This window comes from Oncorhynchus nerka, linkage group LG24 (genome assembly GCF_034236695.1).
Source record: "Oncorhynchus nerka isolate Pitt River linkage group LG24, Oner_Uvic_2.0, whole genome shotgun sequence".
In the NCBI taxonomy this organism is placed as follows: Eukaryota; Metazoa; Chordata; class Actinopteri; order Salmoniformes; family Salmonidae; genus Oncorhynchus; species Oncorhynchus nerka.
Window position 1 is genome coordinate 47,049,572 of NC_088419.1, and position 24,152 is coordinate 47,073,723.

At 43.1% G+C, this 24,152-nt stretch overlaps 1 protein-coding gene across 3 annotated transcripts in view; it reads right to left on the reverse strand.

The window, feature by feature from the left end:
• The window catches only part of LOC115108049 (adhesion G-protein coupled receptor D2), a 154,452-nt gene that overhangs the window by 42,289 nt on the left and 88,011 nt on the right, over positions 1-24,152 (reverse strand). For all 3 annotated transcript variants that reach the window (XM_029631952.2, XM_029631954.2, XM_029631953.2), the window contains exons 22-23: positions 23,489-23,542; positions 20,469-20,664 (exon numbers count right to left, since the gene is read on the reverse strand). In XM_029631952.2, the coding sequence (XP_029487812.1) occupies positions 20,469-20,664; positions 23,489-23,542 (250 nt within the window). The remainder of the gene's footprint in view (positions 1-20,468; positions 20,665-23,488; positions 23,543-24,152) is intronic.

Below are 24,152 nucleotides of genomic sequence, written 5' to 3' on the forward strand. Positions count from 1 at the left end.
CGTGGAGGCGCACTGGAGGTCTCGAACTAAGGGCCTGCACAACCCGTCCTGGCTGGTGACTTTAACCCGGCACGTGCGGGGCGCAGGCACAGGATGCACTGGGCTGTGCAGACACACAGGAGACACAGTGTGCAGAGCCGACGCAGGATATCCTGGCCCGAGGAGACGCACTGGAGGTCTGGAGAGCAGAGCTGGCACCATCCGCCCTGGCTGGATCCTCACCCTAGCCCGGCAGATGCGGGGAGCTGGGATGTAGCGCACGCGTTCTTAGTACTGTGGACACCGCACGCTCCACCGCATAACACAGTGCCTGACCAGTACGACACCGCATAACACAGTGCCTGACCAGTACGACACCCGCCACGGTAAGCACATCTTGGAGAGTTGTAGCACGGAGCTGGCACAGGACATGCAGGGCTAGGGAGGCGCACAGGAGGCCTGGTGCGTGGGGCTGAAACAGTCTTCACCAGACGGCTAGCACGCACCTCAGGACGAGTACGGAGAGCTGACTCAGGTGACATCAAATCCCAGACACGCGGGCGGGTTGTCGTGCCTCATGCACCAACACAGCAACTCCCTCATTACTCTCTCCTCCAATCTCCCCATTAACTCCTTCACTGTCTCTGCTTCGCTTCCGTTGCTCACCTCCAATTTTGCCCTGACCAGCTCTGGTTCCATCCTTGGCTCCTTACGATAAACAAGGGGAGTTGGCTCAGGTCTGACTCCTGACTCAGCCTAACTCCTCGTGTGCCCCCCCCAATACATTTTTGGGGCTGCCTCCGTGCCAACTCCTCGTAGTGTTTCCGCTCAGCCTTAAATGCCTCCAGGTCCTCCTGTGGACGACGATACTCCCAGCCTGTGCCCAGGGTCCCTTGCCTTCCAGTATCTCCTCCCATGTCCATTTCTCCAGATAGCTCTGCTGCTCCTCACCACGCTGCTTGTACCTTTGGTGGTGGGTGATTCTGTAACGGTCTTCTTCCTCCACTGACGAGGAGTAGTAGGAAGGATCGGAGGACCAATGCGCAGTGTGGTACGTGTTCATGGTTCTTTTAATAGAAGACTGAAAAATACAAAATAACAACGTGAAATAACAAAAACCGACACAGAAAATAATCACCCACAACTCAAGGGTGAAAACAGGCTGCCTAAGTATGGTTCTCAATCAGGGACAACGATTGAGAGCTGCCTCTGATTTGAGAACCATACCAGGCCAAACACAGAAATACCAAATCATAGAAAAAGAACATAGACCGCCCACCCAACCCCCGCCCTGACCAACTAAAACAAAGACATAACAAAAGAACTAAGGTCAGAACGTGACAAATAAACTATTTAATGGGACAAAGTAATCATTAATTATTTCCTAAATTAAACATACACACACACACACACACACAAGGCTGTCAGCTCTGAATGACTAATTATGCTCTTGTAATTATGGAGACAATTCAGAAGCCCAAAGGAGCCCAAAGTCCATCATCACATATAATTGGATGCTGTCTTAAGCAAACCAAAAAAAAGCCTTTGAATAGCAATATTATAACTGCAACTGAGACTGCATCTGATACAATGAATGTAACACGTTACTCTTGCAAAGTAATCACACTTCCACACACACCTACACACCCACGGCCTGTCAACTCCTCTCCTCTCTCATAGTTGTCATGGTCTCAAAGTGGCCCTGTGTCAGTAACAGGAGGTGGGCTGGCTTCCACCAGAATTAATTTAGCGTGTTGCGCTCAAATCGCTCCCCATAAGAAATATCTTAATCTGTCTCTGTCTCATCTACATGGAGAAAGTGTGTGTGTGTGTGTGGGGGGGGGGGGGGGGGTGAAGTCCACATGAGAAAGGTCAGTGCATTTAAGGGGTTCATCATTCTAAGGTGTCAGACCTCTTTAGAGGGGAGGATGGGATGAAGAAGGGGGGATAGGGAAGGGGGATATTCTCTCTTACCCTTCGCTTGGGGGGGTTGATCAGTCAGTACTTAAAGAGAGTTTAGCTGGTGTCCAACAACAACCATAGTAATCAGTGAGAATGTTTCACTATGTTGTGTCTTTTGTTTAATCTTAATTGTGGTACAGCTCCTACACACACAAGCACACACACACTGCACTATTCGGCCTTAGAACTGCCGCCTGGGAGCTGCTAACATAACAGTGAGCTGGATGAAATGCTGGGAGCTAAGAAACAGCACACACACACGAACAGAACAAACACAAACACCTTCTCACACATACTGTACACACACACGCACACACAGACAGACAGAAACGTACGCACACACACACACAGGCAGCCGTCTGGCCGAGGTAAACAGCTTTTAATAGCATCAAACCAGGTTTGGTTTGTTTTGGACCATCTGTCAGTTCCATTGTGTTTCTGTGTGTCTCTTTAGAGCCCGTGGTTGACAGGTGATATATGTACGATACAAAGTGCTTGGTCGGGCCCCCGGAGACCTGCTCTGCACAGTTTCTCGCTGCCTTTTTAAAATCTTCTTCTTCTTCTTCTCCACTTCCCTCCATCCTGTTTCTCTCTGTTTGTCGTCCTTTCCTTTCCATTTTTTTTCTTCTCTTGGTGCACGGAATATTCCGTCAGATCATAGCACGGTCGCCAGCATCCTCAGTGGCATGAATCCAGCCTGCTCTGGCGATTTGCATCAAAGGGTGGAATTTTCTATTTGAGAGGTTAGCAAAACTGTGCCAGAGTATGTTGAAGGCGGTGAGGAGCAGCGGCAGAAGCACATCGGCTGACTGGAGAGGCCTTTGGACGCGAGTGTGTGTGTATGCGTGAAGAGGAGGCGAACATAAAGGCATAAACATCCTCGGAGAGAGATGCTGTAAAAGGCTAACCGTTCGCTTACGGCTGATGTTAGCGCCTGTTAAACGGTGGGAGTCTTCAGAGGTCGTCGACAATGTTTGGCATGATACCATCAACAAATACGCCAATGACTCTTCTCAAGGGATGCAAGAGCAGTAATGCTCAAAATTGCCTCATATTTAAACAAACCCTGAACATCCATTGTAGGGTAGTATCCATATATTTAAATAGCTATTTTACGGACACAATTTTTCTATAAATACTTTTTAAATCAACTATCTTTGTCATTTGGCAATCAGAATTCACAGTTACTTTAAGAAAAAAGGCTGATTCACTGAGGAAAAAGCTGAAATGAAAGTGTAAAGTTAGAGGTGAAACTGCAGGTTTTCAGAGTCCTCTCTCCTGGTCTCCCCGCTCCTCTTCCAGTCATCATGTGAGAGAAGCCAGGCGTGGGAGGATAATCACACCCTAATAAGAAGGAATATTAAAAACAGCAGTGCACACACACACTGGATCCCTTTTCCTCTCTCTTTCTCTCTCTCTCTCTTTCCCACCATCCCAGAAAAATGTTTGCACATGGCCACACAAGATTTCAATAATTTCATAATATATCAATTAACAGGTTGAAAGAAAGAGAGCCTTTGGGGGTTTGCGTTTGTACATTTGATGTTTGGTTTGGAGGCACCCTGTGAAGGTCTGTATGTAGAGTTGCGTGAGGCCACCCCTGAGTCCCGGCTGGGTCCAAAGCTCTGGGCCGTGATGGCAGTGCGAGCAAAGACTGAAAAATGAAGGAATCCTTCTGTAGACTGGAGCTTACGTTTCACCAGAAAAACTAACACGGCATGTTTGAGTATCATCAGACCTTTCGCACTTTGGGGGAGATTCAGAAACACGCTGCTGATAGCTTTCGTGCTGCTTGCAGCTGTTGTTAAGGGCATTTAGCGCCATCACTCAGACATGGAAACCCAAAGTGAGAGATACTGGATAGGGCTGACTAATGCTGATCCTAGAACAGTTTGTAGGTGTGTAGGATTGACGGTTGTATGTTATTAAGGCACCTGCTGGTTGAGTTGGTTTTGGATATGCTTCTGGTTTGGTTCTATCTGTTGTCTGGCAGATTACGGTGTTAGCGCCGTTTCCTCTCCTCTTCTCCGTCCTTCTCCTCTTTTCTGTCATCTTCCGTCCTTCTATCCTCTCCACCCCTCTCCCTTGCTCCTCTCCTCTCTGCTCCTTTTCTCTTCTCCCCTTTCCTGATAACTTCTCCTCTGAGCTGTGGAGGCCTGTGTGTGTGCAATCGTGTGCACGCTGGGCTGGGGTGTGGCGAGACAAGTGTGTGTGTGTGTGAACAAGAGGGCCCTGTGTCTCCTAATGATCTCCCACACCTGCGCATCTGCTGCCATTTTTAATTAACACTCCAAGGAGGTTTGTCAGGAGTAATCAAAAACATTGTCACTGACGGCAATGCAACTGCAGCCATGCAATGGCGGCAAAAACTCTATACACATCATAAACCACCAGGAACGGGTTGCTCCAACTTAAACAGACCAATTAATTGCCTCATTCTCATAAACAATAGAAAGAAGAAGAAAAAAACGGAGAAAATACACTTTTTAATGACTTGATACGTGAGGATCAAAAAAAAGCTTCAAACTGGTTTCTATGCCAATAAAGCCCATTGAATTGAATTGAGAGTGAAAAAAGAGAGTTGGCTTTTATGAAACAGAAGCAACATGTGGCGTGGAGGAGTGCTCCCAGAGAGTTCTTTCCCAGTCACAGTCATCTCCTTACATGCATGCCCCTGTTATGTTCTTCAATACAGCAGCAGCAACATGGGCTTGGCTGATCTTCCTTTTTCATTTCACTAGGAGCAGGGGGAGCGGCAATAGGAGAGCAGGCAATAGGTTTAGCAGCTGAGGCGAGGCGACTCTGATTTACGACGGGAGGGTGACCTCTGGGGCCGTAACACAGTGATGGGTGAGTGGCTCTCAACGGTAAGCTACTGGCACTTGACAAAGTGCCTGAAGCAGAATGAATTTACTTCTCTTTTCCTCAATCATCAACAGCCACTGCCCTGACCCCCATCCTGACTGCTATAACAAGATCTCCCATCTCGGGAGGCTGAAAAATTTACTGTCACATCTACTTTTCAATGAGCTCAAGTGAGCACTTCTTTCACCTTCAGTGGAGCAGGTGCCTGGTAACCTGGTCGGCTGGCAGGCACGCACAAACACAATCCCCGCCATCCAATATACACACACCTTAACACTCTAGCAGTTTTTATTTTTCATCCACTGTATTTACCAGACCTATCGGTGTTTGCCTTCATCAACTTGATGACAGTGCCTGGAGGCGAGTTAAATTAAATCATCCCAAAATGTTTATATACCGCCGATTATTCTCCAACGCACATTGAAATGTACCCTTCCCCTCGTCTAGTCAGTGACCATACTGGGCTTGGAAATCGCAAGCTACTCTATGGTGGAATGTATTAGGCCTAAATCTCAACCAGCACAAATATTAATTCATTTAATGTGATTTGACTGAGGTTTTCTGTTGTGTAGTGTTTCCTTATTATCACTATTGGTATAATCTTGACTAATGATATTCAACCAGTCAATCTTTTTCGCCCCACACAGTTTAGGACAATATTATCCCAGCGTGACAATAAAAGTCCCAAACACATTACAACGAACACATAAAACGTTGGTAATTTCTCAAAATGGGGGTTCAAAATTTCGCTGCTCTCTGGTGAGTACATTGGGTCGTTGTCGGTTGCCACGTCGTCAGGCGAGACACAGTGTATTGTAATTGAAAATAAAGAAACCATTAAAAGGCATTCAATAAGCTACTGTGAAATTGATCAGTCAATAAAAGCTGTTCCCCAGGGGAAAGTGGCCATGCATGGAGAAGGAGGAGTGTCTCGCCTCAGGCAGGATGGAGAGAGAGATAGGGGGAAGAGGACAGGGATGGGGGGTGAGGAAGAGAAGGAGACGGGAGGAAAGACAGGGGAAGAGAGAGAGAGAGTGAGGAAGGGAGAGAGAGAGATATATAGATAGAGAGAGGAAGAAGGAGAGATGGTGTGAGTGAGACAGCTCAGACCTGATGCAGCAGTAACCATACAGGCTCTGAGAGACACAAGACCATGTAACACAATGATTCATAACAGTGCACTATCATTAGTACCAGCTAATCACAGTACTCTACAATATACAATAAACTACAACACACCAAGCAGTATAACAATCAGAAAATGTAATGCATCACATTTTCAACACCACTAAGCCTGGACCAGGAAATGAAGCTTCAGAAGGAAACTCTGTTTGGTTCAAATATCCTGGTCTTGCTCTACATAATCTAAGAGTCATGGTAGATATCAAAAAGCAGCAAAAAATACAAGAACTGCAATGTTGCTGGGTTTTTCACGCTCAACAGTTTCCCATGTGCATCAAGAAAGGGCATCAAACCAACTTGACACAACTGTGGGAAGCATTGGAATCAACACAGGCCAGCATCCCTAGTGGAACGCTTTAAACATCTTGTAGAGTCCATGCCCCGACGAAGTGAGGCTGTTCTGAGGGCGAAAGGGGAGGTGCAACTCAATATTATGGAGGTGTTCTTAATGTTTTGTACACTCAGTGTATATAAAATAATGTTTTTTAATTTTTTGGGGGGTGCAAGAACGCACAGGATTTATTGTTTGATAGTTTTATAATGATTTTTTTTATATACATAAAAAAAGGGACAAAAAATAAAAAAATAACAAAAAGTCCCAACCGCTGCTTCTTTAACTTTCAATTCTCCTAAGCATCCGTGCTTCACAGCCCCTGGCTATTGCCTTTCTCAATCTGTCCCTGGAGAAGCAGGAGTTATGGTCCCTGTCGATTGAGGAGAAAGGGATGTTATTCCCCTGTCACCCTCAGTCGCTCCGCCATCCTCCCTGTTCTGATCTACGGTCCTGCTGCCCGGGGAAGAAGTGTCTTGATGCGCCATTGGTTTAGAGTGCTGTCACCTTGCCTCTATGCTATACCTGCACCCCCCCCCCCCCCCCCCATATCCCAGGGGCCTGTACAAGCAGCGGTGCCAGGCGGGACGTGAGAGGTCACCCCCAGGGGAGTGGTAAGGGAGTGGGGGACAACACAGGTCCCTGAGCAACGCCCTTGATTGGGAGCAAAAATAAGGTTGAAGATGAGGGAGACCTGGAGATTTTGGCCTCTGTTGCGCCTACAACTATTGTGCCTATGAACCAGAGTTATACTGTTAGCACTCACGCGGTGTGCCCTAGTAGGAAGTCCACTGTGGTCGGTTCATCCTGCATCACCTCAAACGTAAATAACATGAGCATGTCCAATTCTGATAAGCTTCCCAGTAAAGCAATAAAAACAATCAAGCAACCAATAAGTGCTAAAAATATCCCACACTAACATATGTAGCCTAAGAAACAAGGTTCATGAAATCAATAACTTGACAGATGACATTCATGTTCTGACTATCTCTGAAACTCACTTAGATAATACCTTTGATGATACAGTGGTAGCAATACATGGTTATAACATCTACAAAAAAGACAGAAATGTCAATGTGGGTGGTGTTGCGGTGTATATTCAGAACCACATTCCTGTAAAGCGTATAGATGATCTCATGTTAAAAAACTGTGGAAGTAATATGGCTACAGTTTCATCTGCCTCACTTAAAGCCCATTATTGTGGGAAGCTGCTATAGACCACCAAGTGCTAACAATCAGTATCTGGATAACGTGTGAAATGCTTGATAATGTATGTGATATCAACAGAGAGGTACAGTTGAAGTCAGAAGTTTACATACACCTTAGCCAAACACATTTAAACTCAGTTTTTCACAATTCCTGACATTTAATCCTAGTAAAAATTCCCTGTCTTAGGTCAGTTAGGATCACCACTTTATTTTAAGGTTGTGAAATGTCAGAATAATAGTAGAGACAATTACTTATTTCAGCTTTTATTTCTTTCATCACATTCCCAGTGGGTCAGAAGTTTACATACACTCAATTAGTATTTGGTAGCATTGCCTTTAAATTGTTTAAATTTGGGTCAAATGTTTCAGGCGGCCTTCCACAAGCTTCCCACAATAAGTTGGGTGAATTTTGGCCCATTCCTCCTGACAGAGCTGGTGTAACTGAGTCAGGTTTGTAGGCCTCCTTGCTCGTACACGCCTTTTCAGTTCTGCCCACGGATTTTCGATAGGATTAAGGTCAGGGCGTTGTGATGGCCACTCCAATACCTTGAATTTGTTGTCCTTAAGCCATTTTGCCACAACTTTGGAAGTATGCTTGGAAGACCCATTTGCGACCATGCTTTAAATTCCTGACTAATGTCTTGAGATGTTGCATCAATATATCCACATAATTGTCCTTCCTCACGATGCCATCTATTTTGTGATGTGCACCAGTCCCTCCTACAGCAAAGCACCCCCACAACATGATGTTGCCACCCCCATGCTTCACGGTTGGGATGGCGTTCTTCGGCTTGCAAGCCTCCCCCTTTATCCTCCAAAAATAACAAAGGTCATTGTGGCCAAACAGTTCTATTTTTGTTTCATCATACCAGAGGACATTTCTCCAAAAAGTATGATCTTTGTCCCCATATGCAGTTGCAAAACATAGTATGGCTTTTTTTATAGCGGTTCTGGAGCAGTGGCTTCTTCCTTGCTGAGCGGCCTTTCAGGTTATGTGGATATAGATACTTTGTACCGGTTTCCTCCAGCATCTTCACAAGGTCCTTTGCTGTTGTCCTGGGATTGATTTGCACTTTTCGCACCAAAGTCAATTAGCCTATCAGAAGCTTCTAAAACCACAACATAATTTTCTGGAATTTTCCAAGCTGTTTAAAGGCACAGTCAACTTAGTGTATGTAAACTTATGACCCACTGGAATTGTGATACAGTGAATTATAAGTGAATGAATCTGTCTGTAAACAAATGTTGGAAAAATGACTTGTGCCATGCACAAAGTAGATGTCCTAACCAACTTGCCAAAACTATAGTTTGTTAACAAGAAGTGGTTGAAAAACGGGTTTTAATGACTCCAATCTAAGTGTATGTAAACTTCCGACTGTACATACTGTGGTAAACTTCCGACTGTACATACTGTAGCAGACCAGAGGGTTTGGTCAAAACGTTTACACAGATCAGACATGGACAGAGCAGGATATTTGTATATATATTTGTATATTTTCCGTGTGATTTCAATATTGACTGGCTTTTATCAAGCTGCCCACTCAAGAAAAAGCTTCAAACTGGTTCAGGTTATCAGTCAACCTACAAGGGTAGTTGCAAACAGCACAGCAATGAAATCATCAACATGTATTTATCACAACTTTTACTGATGCTGCAGAAATGTGCTTTAAAGCAGTATCCAAATCCAATGGATGTAGTGATCATAATATAGTAGCCATATCTAGGAAAACCAAAGTTAAGGCTTGGCCTAAACATGGTGTATAAGAGATCATACAATAAGTTTTGCAGTAATTCCTCTGTTGATGATTTAAATAATATTTGCTGGTCTGTATGTGTGTAATGAGGTGCAACTACAGTAGCTGCTGCACTTGACACAACCGATTCGAAAACGTACTGCAAATTGAGAAATCATGTGACTAAACTGAACAAAAAGAAGATGAAACTACACTGTGAAACAAAGATTAATTATATAAAGACTAATAGTAAAAAGCTTTGGAGCACCGTAAATGAAATTTTGGGCAAAAAGGCAAACTCATTCATTGAATTAGATGGCTCACTCAGCACAAAACCCACTGATGTTGCCATCTACTGTAATGATTATTTCATTGTCAAGATTAGCAAACATGCCAGCAACAAACGCTGACACTACACATCCAAGTACGGTATAACTGAACAAATTATGAGAGAAGCATTGTAATTTTGAAATGCGTAAAGTGAGTGTGGAAGAGGTGAAAAAAGTATTGTTTTCTATCAACAATGATAAGCCACCGGGTTCTGACAACTTGGATGGAAAATTACTGAGGATAATAGAGGACGATATTGCCACTCCTATTTGGCATATCTTCAATCTAAGCCTACTAGAAAGTGTGTGCCCTCAGGCCTGGAGGGTAGCAACAGTCATTCCGCTATGCAAGAATAGTAAAGCCCCTTTACTGGCTCAAATAGCCAACCAATCAGCCTGTTACCAACCCTTCCTAAACTAAAAAAAAAAAAAAAAAGCTGCTATTTTACATTGAATATATTGACAGACTTTTAGCACGCTTATAGGCAAGGACATTCAACAAGCACAGCACTTACAAAAAAGACTGATGATGAAAAGATTGTGGGGGCTGTTTTGTAAGACTTCAGGATGACTTTCGACATTATCGATCATAGTCTGCTTCTGGAAAAAAAAAATGTGTTATGGCTTCACACCCCATGCTATATTGTGGATAAAGAGTTACCTGTCCAACAGAACACAGAGGGTGTTATTTAATGGAAGCCTCTCCAACATAATCCAGGTAAAAATCAGGAATTTCACTTCTTTAGGTCGAGGTTGGCTAGCTAGAGCGACATCTTGAGAAACAACTGGTCTGGTTGTAGTGGTGTATGTACAGTACACTCTTCTAATGTACCTTTTTTTAGAGTGCATAATCTACAAGACAGGTACAATGTCCAGACATTGATTGTTAATGTACTGTGATTCAACAAAGTATTAAAGTTGTATGTGGTACTTTAGCAATAATAAGGCCTGAGGAGGCATGGTATATTGTGAATATAGTACAGTATATACTACAGCCAAGGGGTGTTGTTTGGCACAATATATGAGTGGAGACAGTTGTACCTTTAACTTATAGGCTCACAGCAACCACATCAAATCTGCTTTGAGGAAGCCAATGCCACACTGCACCTTGTGCCACCAATGACATCAATCAACACCAAATGCCCTAAAGGATTCATCCTTCTTTTGATAAACAACCATGTTAAAAGGATAGTTCACCCAAATTACAAAGTGGCACATTTGAAGACAGTATGAAGAAAGTATGGATTGCTGACATCTTACTGCATAGACTGCTAACAGAGTACAGAAACCAATATGTTATTGTGTAATTTGGGTGAAATATCCCTTTTAGGCCACTTACGGCGAACCCTCCAGAGACCCTCCAGGGCCCAATCCACAGTTAGTCTGGGTCTCACTGGATGACGGAAGAAATGAATAAATAGATAAACAGATGAATAGCAAAGAGAAGGAATGGGAGTCTATGCTGGTTGGCCATCCATCATATATCCCATTACCACACAGTGGGAGCAGTATGTATTATGGAGTCAGCCTCCTAGAAGATACAAATTCAACTTTTCCCTCCAATTTGTTATAGCTTTCAACTCGCCGTTGTTGTTTCTTTGAATTATGAATAGATTTCTGTCCTCGACTTTGCTCAAGCAAGCCGTATGCGAAACGAGTAGGAAAACACATTTGGAACCCGGCACGCTTTGAAACAGTCGAGTGCATATGCATAAACATTCACACTTAAAGCGCCCTAAGAGCGACAACACACGTTCAATATTTCAGCTTTTCCTTTGTTCATTGACTGTGTGTGTGTCTGATAAATATGAAGTGCCAGAGCATGAGCGCAAGAACATGTGGGTGCCAGAGTTAAAGTTTACCTCAGAACGAATTACAGATTTCACACAATACGGCCCCAAGCAAAAAGGAAATTAAGAATATGGAATTCCTAAATTGAAATCTCAAAACTTAATTTCTTCCCCCAAACTGGTTATGTAAACATATGACTCTAGGCCAGAGATCCTGCATGTGCCATTCAGAGAAAAGAGGGAGCGGAGAAGGGACAGAGAGAGGAAAAGACGGGAGAGATAGCGAGAGAGACAAGAGCGAGATGAGAGAGAAAGCGAAACACAGAAGAGAGAGAGAGATGTAGAAAGACAGAGTGAGAAGAAGGAAGGAATGTAAATACACAGCAAACCAATAGCACATTTTGGCCCCAGCAGTTTGTTTGGGTATTTAGACTGTAGGCTACAATCAAGTCCTCAAAGCCTCAGTCCAAATGACAAGGCCCTGATACAGCGGCACAGATCCACTAAACAAAGGCTGAGCAAGCTAAAGCTCAACGCATACAACCTTCAAGGTCACCCCCAGTTATTTGTCAATCATTGTGGATGGGAGAAAAATGAATAAAGATGCATAAATGGCTTGAATAAAGAGAGGGCAGGAGGAAAGAAGGAAAGGACGAGAAAAAGGGAAGTGATTTTTGCATTGGCTGAACTTCTGGGGCCTGTTTTGTTTGACCAGATGTAGAATTAGTACACATCACTTTGCATCAGCGAGACGTAAACCATAAAGCCACCATGGAGAGTACACCTCCCTCTCGCCGCACCAGGGTTTGCTGGTGTCTGTAATTCTGCTCGTGCAATTATCGATGGGATGCCAATCCCCAATGTAAAGACTCATTCCTTAAGAAAATAGGAGCATATACCTGGATAGATGTGCCCAGCTGTTTTTCCAACTGGAATCAGTAATTGAAAACAGAGCGTTTCTGTTTTTACACGGATAAACGCGGAAAAGCTTCAATGACGTTTCAAGTCGTCGTCTTTCAAGAGCTACAGTATAAATCAAATTAGTAAAACCTGACTAATAAAAATTGGTAGTACACTTCAATACACTCTCTTATTTCTGTGATAGGGTGACTTCCACAAACTAACCTTGCTGGAACACAGCAGACAAAACAGAAAACAGGCTAAATCAATACAGTGGATTAAGAATCACGATGCTATGTTATGGCTAGCTGGAAACGATAACTTTACCCCGTTACTGCCGCTATTCAATCAAAACCAGTATATGGAAATTCCCACAGTGAGGCAGAAAAACAGCGAGAGAGCGCTCTGGTGTTCCTTTTAGCTTCACAACATCAATATTGTGCAAATGGTCACACAAACAGACATTTCCCGGATACCTCCACATGCAGCTTTTGATTGAACAAGGTGAAAGAGGACTAAAAAGGTGTACTACAGATGAGTTCGAAGGAGAGAAGGTGATGCTGTCATTGTCTCTGGGGCATTTTGGGAGGCCCCAGATCCTGTGGCGTGTCAATGAATCAGGCTAAACGTGTGTGACAAGCAGCGGGCCAGGAGGGAGGGAATGAAAGAGGGATGGAGGAAGAAAAGTCATCCCCCCATCCCCATGCACCACATTGGTGTTGGTGGGGAGCTCTGGGGGTAATCTGCGGCTGCATGCGATAGAGAGACGAGCCCCTTTATTTAGACGCAATGGTAGGCCCCTAATTGCAGCTGATGCTGAGAAACACATGTTAAGAAGGGGGCGAGTCAGATGTTAGCAGTACAACCATATGGTTTCTCCTTCACCTACAGGAGATGGGCCTGTACCCAGAGACGACAGACAGCACAAGGGATCAGATCATGGCAGGCTGCGCACTGACAACTTGACATAGGCTGAGTCCCAAATGGCCCCCTACACCCAATATAGTGTACTACTTTTTACTAGAGTGCTATGTGGAAAGAATCCTGGCATGCTGCGCACTGACAACTTCACTTAAGTTGCATACCCAAATGGCACCCTATTCCCTATATAGTGCACTACTTTTGACCAGAGACCTATGGGCCCTGGTTAACAGTATTACACTATATAGGAAATAGGGGGCCATTAGGGAAGCATACCCTTGACTTACTTTATTTGATGTATTATTGGCCAGGGACAACGCACAAATCTTCAATATTTCTGTAGAAAGGAATTCACTTTTGTTTCATCACTTTCACAGTTGTTATTTTGGGTTTTTATAGTTGCTCTAAGAAACACTGACTTTCAGTAGGTCCATTAAAATAAGGGGGAGCTGAAACGACAACATTGAGTATTATAAGTCAAACAGCTTTCCAAAAATGTGGTGCACAAATAAAAAGGGGAACAACAGATGCTAAAAGGAGAAAATCTGACCATTAGAACCCTTGTTAATATTGACTTAACACTATTATTTTACAAAAACATTTTCTATTAGCACTTATAGAATTATATTATATTTCTAAGTTGTTTGTGAAAGCCCTGAAACATGTCAACAGTACCTCTCTGTACGAGATTTTTTTTTATTACTTGTTAAACAAAATCTCTTTCTCTGAGCAACTGTATTAGTATAAAAAAAATTAAAAACATTTTTAGCATACAATATAGCTCAGTATTCGTTTTATTTTTTTCAAGGATGTCAACAATTACGTGAGGATAACAAAACAGCCTTTTTCTAAAATGTTTTATGCTATTGGAGGACACGTTGGGAGGATCTTAGACTATTCCTTCAAATAGAATCTTTCCAGATCCTTGATATTCTTCGTCTGCACTTGTGGACTGCACTTTTCAGTTCAAACCCCAGGTTTTCAATGGGGTTCAAGTCCAGAGACTGAGACTTTTATTTTGTGATCAATTAATTTTGATTAGTTCTTCGGGTTATTGTCTTACTGGAAGATCCACTTGTGTCAGCCTCCTGGTAGAGCCCAAGCAGGTTTTTGGATAAAATGTCTTGGTATTGGGTAATGTTCATTCTGTTAAATAGAGTTATAGAGCGCCACACTTTACACTTCCTTAGAGCTCAGCGCGTACGTACTATATGCACAAAACAACAACACCCACAGACAATGCACACAATCAACCTCATCTCTCCTCACTCGCTCTCTATCTATCAAATCAAATCAAATTTATTTATATAGCCCTTCGTACATCAGCTGATATCTCAAAGTGCTGTACAGAAACCCAGCCTAAAACCCCAAACAGCAAGCAATGCAGGTGTAGAAGCATCTATCTCTCTTTTCATTCATTAAACTCCATCCTTCATCACCATGTCTCTTTCTCTCCCTCTCTCTCTCTGTGTCCTCCTCACACTATCTAGTTCCACTGCTCCCTTGGCGGTCAGGGGGTTGCCCTACCCACTACCCGCCGACGATTAAAGAAAGTGGCCCGGTATTAAAAACAAATATTCAATCATTGCTCATGTTGCGTTGGATTATGGGCGGGCTCGTCAAGACGATTAGTTAGAGTGGTTGTGCGAGCGCTGAGGCTCCGCTGAGCTTTACATATGCAAACAGTAGAGTAAAGCAGAGCAGTAGAGTACAATGCTAGCGCAAAGCTCACTAGATGCTCAATCATGCAGAGCGGAGCACATTGATATGGGAGGTGGTGCCGCACCGGAAATTAGCTGGATAATAACGGCTGACAATCAATATTTATGTTTGTGCTTCACAAATAATTAAATCAAATTGGCCTCGGCTGTGTTTTGTGGGCCCCCTCGCTTGCTGCAATTGATGGACAAGTCACATAATACTGTAAGTTGCATGGGCTCACCGTGTGCGATAATAGTTTAGACATTTGTTAACATCCCTATTAGTGAGGATTTCTTCTTTGCCAAGATAATCCATCCACCTGAGGTGTGGCATATCAATAAGCTGATTAAACAGCATTACACAGGTGCACCTGTGGACAATAAAAGGCCACTCTAAAATATGCAGTTTTGTCACAACACAATGCAACAGATGTCTCAAGTTGAGGGAGCGTGCAATTGGCATGCTGACTGCAAGAATGGCCACCAGAGCTGATGCCAGAAAATGTTCATTTCTCTACCATAAGCTGCCTCCAACATCGTTTTAGAGAATTTGGCAGTAATTCCAACTGGCCTCACAACCAGAGACCACGTGTGTAGTGTCGTGCGGTGAGCGGTTTGCTGTGAAAAGGACAACAAACAATTGCATTTTATCGATGGCAATTTCAATGCAAAGAAATACCATGAGATCCTGAGGCCCATTGTAAGGTCCATTTAAAAAAAAAAATCTGTGACCAACAGATGCATATCTGTATTCCCAGCCATGTGAAATCAATAGATTAGGGCCTAATGAATTTATTTAAATTGACTGATTTCCTCATATGAACGGTAACTCAGTAAAAACCTTTAAAATTGTTGCATGTGGCGTTTATATTTTTGTTTAGTATAACTACACCCAGTCATGACAAAGGTATAGGCATCCTTCCTAACTCAGTTGCCGGAGAGGAAGGAAACTGCTGAGGCATTCTAGAAAACTGAGGACGAATCAACATTGTAGTTACTAACACAATACTAACCGAATTGACAGAGGGGAAAAAGGAAGCCTGTATAGAATAAAAAGATTCCAAAACATGCATCCTGTTAGCAACAAGGCACTAAATTAACACAGCAAAAAGTGTGGCAAAGCAATTCACTTTTTGTCCTCAATACAAAGTAGTATTTTTGGGGCGAATCAAATACAATGCATTACTGAGTACCACTCCATATTTTCACGTGTAATGGTGGCTGTATCATGTTATGGGTGTGTTTGAAATCATTAAGGACTGGGGCATAATCCTAGAGGAAAACCTGGTTCACTCTGCTTTGTATTTATCATCATTAGTCATTTAGGTCAATATTGGATCATTCAGAGATCCTCACTGAACTTCTGGAGAGAGTTTGCTGCACTGAAAGTAAAGGGGCTGAATAATTTTGCACGCCCAATTTTTCAGTTTTTGATTTGTTAAAAAGTTTGAAATATCCAATAAATGTTGTTCCACTTCATGATTGTGTCCCACTTGTTGTTGATTCTTCACAAAAAAATACAGTTTTATATCTTTATGTTTGAAGCCTGAAATGTGGCAAAAGGTCACAAAGTTCAAGGGGGCCAAATACTTTCGCAAGGCACTGTATATAGGCGGGAGAGAGCATCAGGGTTCACATTTTTAGACCCAGTAGGAAATTGTAAAAGTTGAATCTGGTAAAACAGGAGGGCACACCGGGCCTGCCTTGAGTTGAAGCGCTTGGCTGAATGGAGATATTCCAAGTTTTTATGGTCGGTCCAGACCAGGAATGGCTGTTCTGCTCCTTCCAGCCAGTGCCTCCACTCCTCCAACACCATATTTACCTTACCGCCAGGAGTTCTCGGTTGCCAACATCGTAGTTCCTCTCAGCAGGATTGGGATGATGGGACAAGAAGGCACAGTGATGAAGCTTCTGGTCCTGGGCAGATCGCTGGGTCAGGATGACCTCCACTCCAACATCCGAAGCATCCACTTCCACCACAAATTGGCGCGAGGGGTCCGGATGGATGAGTGCTGTTGTGAACCGATGCTTCAGGTCCACAAAGGCTTTGTCGATAGCTGGAGACCATTTGAACGGTACCTTGGGGGAGGTGAGTGCCGAGAGGGGTGCCGCCAGGGTGCTGTAATCCCGAATGAAACGACGGTAGAAGTATGCAAACCCAAGAAACCGTTGCAACTGCACCCTGTACGTTGGTTGAGGCCAATCCACCACTGTTTTCACCTTTCCAGGATCCATCTAAACATTGCCCTCAGCAATGACATATCCCAGAAAGGTGATTGTAGAGCGGTGGAAATCACACTTCTCTGCTTTCACAAACAATTGGTTCTCCAGGAGGCGCTGAATACTTACAGTACCAGTCAAACATTCAGACACACCTACTCATTTTCCTTATTTTTACTATTTTCTACATTGTAGAATAATAGTGAAGACATCAAAACTATGAAATAACACATATGTAGTCACAAAAAAAGTGTTAAACAAATCAAAATATATTTTATATTTCAGATTCTTCAAAGTAGCCACACTTTGCCTTGATGACAGCTCTGCACACTCTTGGCATTCTCTCAACCAGCTTCATGCGGTAGTCACCTGGAATGCATCTCAATTAATAGGTGTGCCTAGTTAAAAGTTCATTTGTGGAATTTCTTTCTTTCTTAATACGTTTGAGCCAATCAGTTGAGTTGTGGCAAGGTAGTTGTGGTATACAGAAGATAGCCCTATTTGGTAAAAGACCAAGTCCACATTATGGCAAGAACAGCTAAAATAAGCAAAGAGAAACGACAGTCCATCATTACTTTAAGACATAAAGGTCAGTCAATACGGAAAATGTCTTTAAGTGCAGTCCATCAAACGCTATGATGAAACTGGATCTCATGAGGACCACCACAGGAAAGGAAGACCCAGAGTTACTTCTGCTGTAGAGGATAAGTTCATTAGAGTTAACATCACCTCAGATTGCAGCCCAAATAAATGCTTCACAAAGTTCAGGTAACAGACACATCTCAACATCAACTGTTCAGAGGATACTGCGTGAATCAGGCCTTAATGGTCGAATTGCTGCAAAGAAACCACTACTAAAGGACAACAATAAGAAGAAGAGACTTGTTTGGGTCAAGAAACACAAGCAATGGACATTAGACTGGAGGAAATCTGTCCTTTGGTCTGACGAGTCCAAATATGAGATTTTTGTCTCCAACTGCCATGTGTTTGTAGGGTGAACGGATGATCTCTGCATATGTGATTCCCATCGTGAAGTATGGAGGATGAGATGTGATGGTGTGGGGGTGCTTTGCTGGTGACACTGTCAGTGATTTATTTAGAATTCAAGGCACACTCAACCAGCATAGCTACAACAGGATTCTGCAGCGATACGCCATCCCATCCAGTTTGCGCTTAGTGGGACTATAATTTGTTTTTCAACAGGACATTGACCCAAAACACTCCTCCAGGCTGGTTAAGGGCTATTTGACCAAGGAGAGTGATGGGAGTGGTACATCAGATGACCTGGCCTCCACAATCATCCGACCTCAACCCAATTGAGATGGTTTGGGATGAGTTGGACCGCAGAGTGAAGGATAAGCAGCCAATAAGTGCTCAGCATATGTGGGAAATCCTTCAAGACTATTGGAAAACAATTCCTCATGAAGCTGGTTGCCAAGAGTCATCAAGTCATCAAGGCAAAGGGTGGCTACTTTGAAGAAAATCAAATATATAATATATAATATAATATTTGTTTAATACTTTTTTGGTTACTACATGATTCCATATATGTTATTTCATCGTGTTGATGTCTTCACTATTATTCTACAACGTAGAAAATAGTAAAAATAAAGAAAAACCCTTGAAGGTGTGTCCAAACTTTTGACTGGAATTTGTATGTAAATTAGATATTTCTGTATTTCAGTTTGGTCTGCTCTAATTATGTTTGTAACCAGTTTATAATAGCAATGAGGCACCTCAGGGGTTTGTGATATATGACCAATATCACACAGCTAAGGGCTGTGTCCTAGCACTCCGTGTTGCGTCGTGCATAAGAACAGCCCTTAGCCATGGTATATTGGCCATATACCACACCCCCTCGGGCCTTATTGCTTAAATATAACATAGAAATGCCTCATGAGCTTAGTTAGACTGTTTTTCTCTGTCAGAACCCCAAATATGAGCTTATTTTACTCCATTGTGTGTAAACAATGTATAGCTTCAAAACATGGTTAAAACATAATTTTGATCTCATGGATGGTCAGTCCTTGAACCCATCCCTCACCAGTTTACCAAAAAAGTGTCAGGCTGAGCAGTTGTTTGAATACCAGATTGCAGCTTTAAAGAAATGAGAAGATATAGCAGCTTGACTCTGTATTTGAGTCACTTACTAAGGAGATGCCACCATCCTTTTTTCACTGCTTTGAAACTTTCCTCTGCTGTGTGTGTCTGTCTGTGTTGTGTTTGTGTGTGTATAGGTGTGTGTGCATGTGCGTAAATGCTTTGAGTGTGCACGCGTGCATATGTGATTGCGTGCATGCATGGCTGTGTTGTGTGTTATCATGTGTGTTTTCCTCCCCTTCAATTACATTGACTCCACTCAGTGATACACGGGTCAGGGAACTGCATTAAAGCTGTTCAGTCTGTGCAGTCTGGACAGTGTTTGTGTCCTACAGAGGAGCTATCACGTCTGGGTTCACTCTCTGTGCCAAGCACCGCTCCTCGTTCACAACCTAATGCATCGCAGATTCGCTGTTCAATCAAAGCCAATACGCAGGTTTCCGCAGTAAGACTAGGATGAGATTGTTCTCGAGGAAGATGGTTTGAATAAATGTGAGGTTGAATTGACATGTTATGTCTTATAAAAACACCTTTTTTGACTTTTTTTTACTTCAAACTCGTGTTGCGCCAAGATCCGGTTTCAGGTTTCGATTGAATAAAGTTCCATATTTCTCAGTCCTAATTACATAGGCTACTCAAAATCCTCTAAAGAGGAACTATTATTGGTTTAGAAAAATCAGCAAAGGTTATTTGTTTTATTTTTTGTTCCTGAATTTCATGATTGCCTCTCGAAGTTGTACAACATTTGAGTAATATGCTTATTTTTTATGTCATTTACAAAAAGGAGGACAAGAGCTCTGTCCTTCTTTTCGGAATTTACTTAGACAGTTGGAAGGTAGGCAGGGTACAGGTTGTAGAGGGGAAAACAGCAAGAAAGTACAGACTGGGTTGAGATTCGTACCCATGCCACTGTGGGCAATATGTCCATGGGAGTCTGCATGACTACAAACTACACTTGGCCACACTCCCACACAGGGTAATATGTTTTTGAAGTGAAGAATGAGTGTCTAAATATTTTTGGGACGATTTAGATTATTTTTGTGAAAAGCTGGAGCATATTCTTTTAGCTGTCTTTCCCCCCCTTTCATTCAGCTCTCAGACCATGGTACGCAATATACAGCCTGAGATCTCGTTTTCAGAGTGAAATGCAGCATTCAGGATGAGGGTCAGCATTGAGGGAGGAAGTCATCGATTCACCTCTAGGTAGTATTGTCATCGGAACTGTGGGTGAGGGAGCTTGTGGCTCACCTCTGTTGGCGTTCTCCTCCACAAGGCCTGGGGTGTGGGGGTAGGTAGGGTTAGGGAGTGGGCTGGGCTGGCCGGAGCAGGTCTTGTCCCCCCCTTCGTCCAGGCTGGGACCTTGGGGGCCCTGGGGGGAGGGCGTGGGGCTGCTGGCGGGCCGGGAGCTGGTCAATGAGCTGGAGGGTCTGGAGCTGGCACAGTTCTGGAGGGGCACAGGGAGAAGAGTAAGGAGTCAATCATTACAGTGAGGGAAAAAAGTATTTGATCCCCTGCTGATTTTGTAAGTTTGCCCACTGACAAAGAAATGATCAGTCTAAACCTACCATTAAAATTATAGACTGATAATTTCTTTGTCAGTGAGCAAACGTACAAAATCAGCAGGGGATCAAATACTTTTTCCTCTCACTGTAATGATTGACTGAGGAAGAATAAAAACCATCAAACAAAAATAATATTTATATTTTAAGCAAAAAATAACAAAATGTGTGCTGAAAATAACTAGAATAAATGTATTAACAAAAAATTTAAAAATAAAATAATATTCAAGGGAAATAATATTTCATCCTTTTGAAAGCATTCAGTTGATCAAATATCTTGTTTTCGAGCTTGATTCTTCTCATTGAGTACGCAAGTTTTCCCCGCTCAGCTTCTTCTTTGTTCTCATTTGGGGTTTTGATTTGGAGGCGGGCTTAGAGGAGGGGAGTGCAGCCAACAGACAAAAGGTCTATGGGCTTTAGAATGGAAAGCTGTCCTAGCCGACAACCTGACATTACTTCCTCCTTCTGCTCCTTGTAATTCATTGGTAGATTCTCCTACTGACCTGGATGGAAACCTTACAAACTATAAACAAACCCATTTAAGAAAGAAGACCATGTGCAGACCAGTTGACCACCCAGTTAAAATGGTGAAATCCCTCCATGGCATTGTGCATGCAATCAAAGTGTTTCGTGGCAAGTGCACTCTCTATCCATCTCTATGGGCGACACATTTCACAATTTGAACAAATTTAAAAAAGGGAATATCTCTAAGAGACCAAAATAAACTCCAATCATTGAATCCCATTTGTTTGCACAGCTATTAAACAGACTTCAGAGAGCATCAGGGCACTTCCATGGGCTCGGCCTCTTGTATTACATATGTCTGTCATGAAGGAATGCCTAGCATCACAGATCTCTGAACAAACTCTCAAAGTTATGCCTGCCGCTCCTTTTACAACCCCTACTCAATGTAGATCTCCAGGAAACACACACGCACCCACACTGTTCGCCCCCGGCTTCCTATATCTTGTCAAAACTTGAATTAAGAAGACTTCCAATATCGATATTTCAGTGCTGTCACAGCCACGGAACTCCAAGTATTGAAAAGGGGTTGTTTTTTATTTGGGTGGTGCAACTGACAGCTTTATTTCACAAAGCAATCTGGCAGTGTGTGTACAAGTGTGGGGTCATGAGGGTCACCAGGCAGTTGGTATCAAGCAGGCAGGCAACATTGGTCTAGAGCTTGTGTATAAATTAACTTGAAGGGGGGACTCCCGGAGGTCTAAAAGGGCTGTTTGCACAACCTACTGCATTTTGGGGCTGCTGAACAGCGGTCAATAGGATTATTAAATTAACAATGACAGAATGTCATTAGATGTAATGATTGGGGGTAATTTTTTCCTTCGCTGCACTATGCTGACATGAATGAGGCGCCGGATCATTTAAGAGATGTGAACAACAACGCTGCGCTGTGTATCCTCTTTTTATTTATTTTTATTTCAATATTTGCTTTGATGTGCATTCTGAGAAATCTATGGACTAATGGCCATTTAGAAAACAGAGCTGAAACGAACAGCGTGCTTCATTCCAGTGTATCTGGTTATGCATCACACAATCATTTTACATCAACCTTATGAAACATTCATAAAAAGCCTTTTAGATAAAACTATTTTTTATGTCTCATTTATCTTCTGAAGTACCATATGCAGTAACGGTATGCTGCAAAGAACTGTATTCGTACCTTCCACCAGAGACGATACTGAATCCTATATTTTACAACTGGGGAGATATAGGGCATGTTCGGTCATCTAGAGCCAAATGTCTCCCATCTCCAGACAGACAGGTAGATACTGTATTTCAGCGGGATTTATGGGGCAAAATAGCATTAGCTAAAAAACATCCGCTGCATGGGAAAACTGGATGGCGGACTTTGAGATTGGAAAATTGCCAGAGAGCACTAAAAGGAGCACCCCCACACTGATAATACAGCTGCACGGTATATCAGCTACCCTGGGGTGTGTTTGCCCCCCCCCCCCCCCTCCCGAGCCATTTTTTTTTTTACTAGTCACAATCTTCACAGTGTCAGGAACTGTAACGGGGTCAAAAAGGAAGAAGGGGCGATATTCTAAAATCAATCTGCCTTTAAAAATGGTCTGATTCCCTTCTCAATTACCTGATGGTTGAAGGGTGGGGGGGGGGACTGGACTGGGGAACAAACTGCTCTGAGCCATAAAGCGTGACAACCCGGGAGAGGAGTTAATGTGATCACTCATAAGGGACGAGTTGCAGAAGGGGGTGGAGGAGAGGGGACAGTTGTTGTGTGTGAAGGGGGGTGGGGGGCTTTGGTTGGTGTGTGTATGTGAGGAGGGGGGCTATTAACTACTTTTAAAGCGCTTTGCCGGAGCTAAGTGATTGCAGGGAGCAGGAGGGAACAGTATAAATAGTGGCCTGACACTTTAATGTCAGGGGACAGCTCGTCCAGGATTAAAAACTTGTAACCCCGGTGGTGCGGGTGACATTGGTCGGGATGAAGGTGCTGGGCCGGCGTGCGGCATAGGGGCTATTACAGAGGTGCGTGTTTGATGTATAAGGGCTTCTAACATGGGGCTTGCCGCCAGCGGTACAAAAAGCATTGCTCAGCGGCTACTTCTCACTGACATTGCAGCATTGATGTGGAAAAGAACATGGTGTGTGTACTATGGTGAACTATGTGAATCTGTACACACACACACACACACACACGCGTAAAAGGGATGCTAGGTTACATACTGAAAAACGTAGCGCTTTTCTTCTCTCCTTGATCCTTTTAACTGTGCTCCGAACCTGCAGCAAAGAGAGATACGAGAAAGAGCGAGAGAGAGAGAGAGAGAGAGAGAGAGAGAGAGAGCGAGTGAGGAAGGGAGACAGGGCAATAAGAGAGTTTGACACAGAACATACCATGCTGTATTTGTATTTATTGAGGATCCCCATTAGCTGCTACTTTGGCAGCACTTACTCTTCCTGGGGTACAGGAACATTAAGGCAGTTATATACCATTTTAAAAATTACATTACATTACATTTCATAACACTTTTCACAACACATATAGGTGTGTTTTCTCAGGCCACTACTCTACAATCAAATATCTACAATACAAATTCCATGTGTACGAGTGCGTGTCTTATCATGTGTGTCTCTTCACAGTCCCCGCTGTTCCATAAGGTGTATTTTTATCTGTTTTTTCTCCTCAAATCTGATTCTACTGCTTGCATCAGTTACCTGATGTGGAATAGAGTTCCATGTAGCCATGGCTCTATGTAGTACTGTACGTCTCCCATAGTCTGTTCTTGACTTGGGGACAATACAACACTTACAAAAACAAAACAAAAAATCCTTCAAATGCATCCCCCTGCATCTGGAAGCAAATTCAAAATAAAGAACAAAGTGGAGAGAG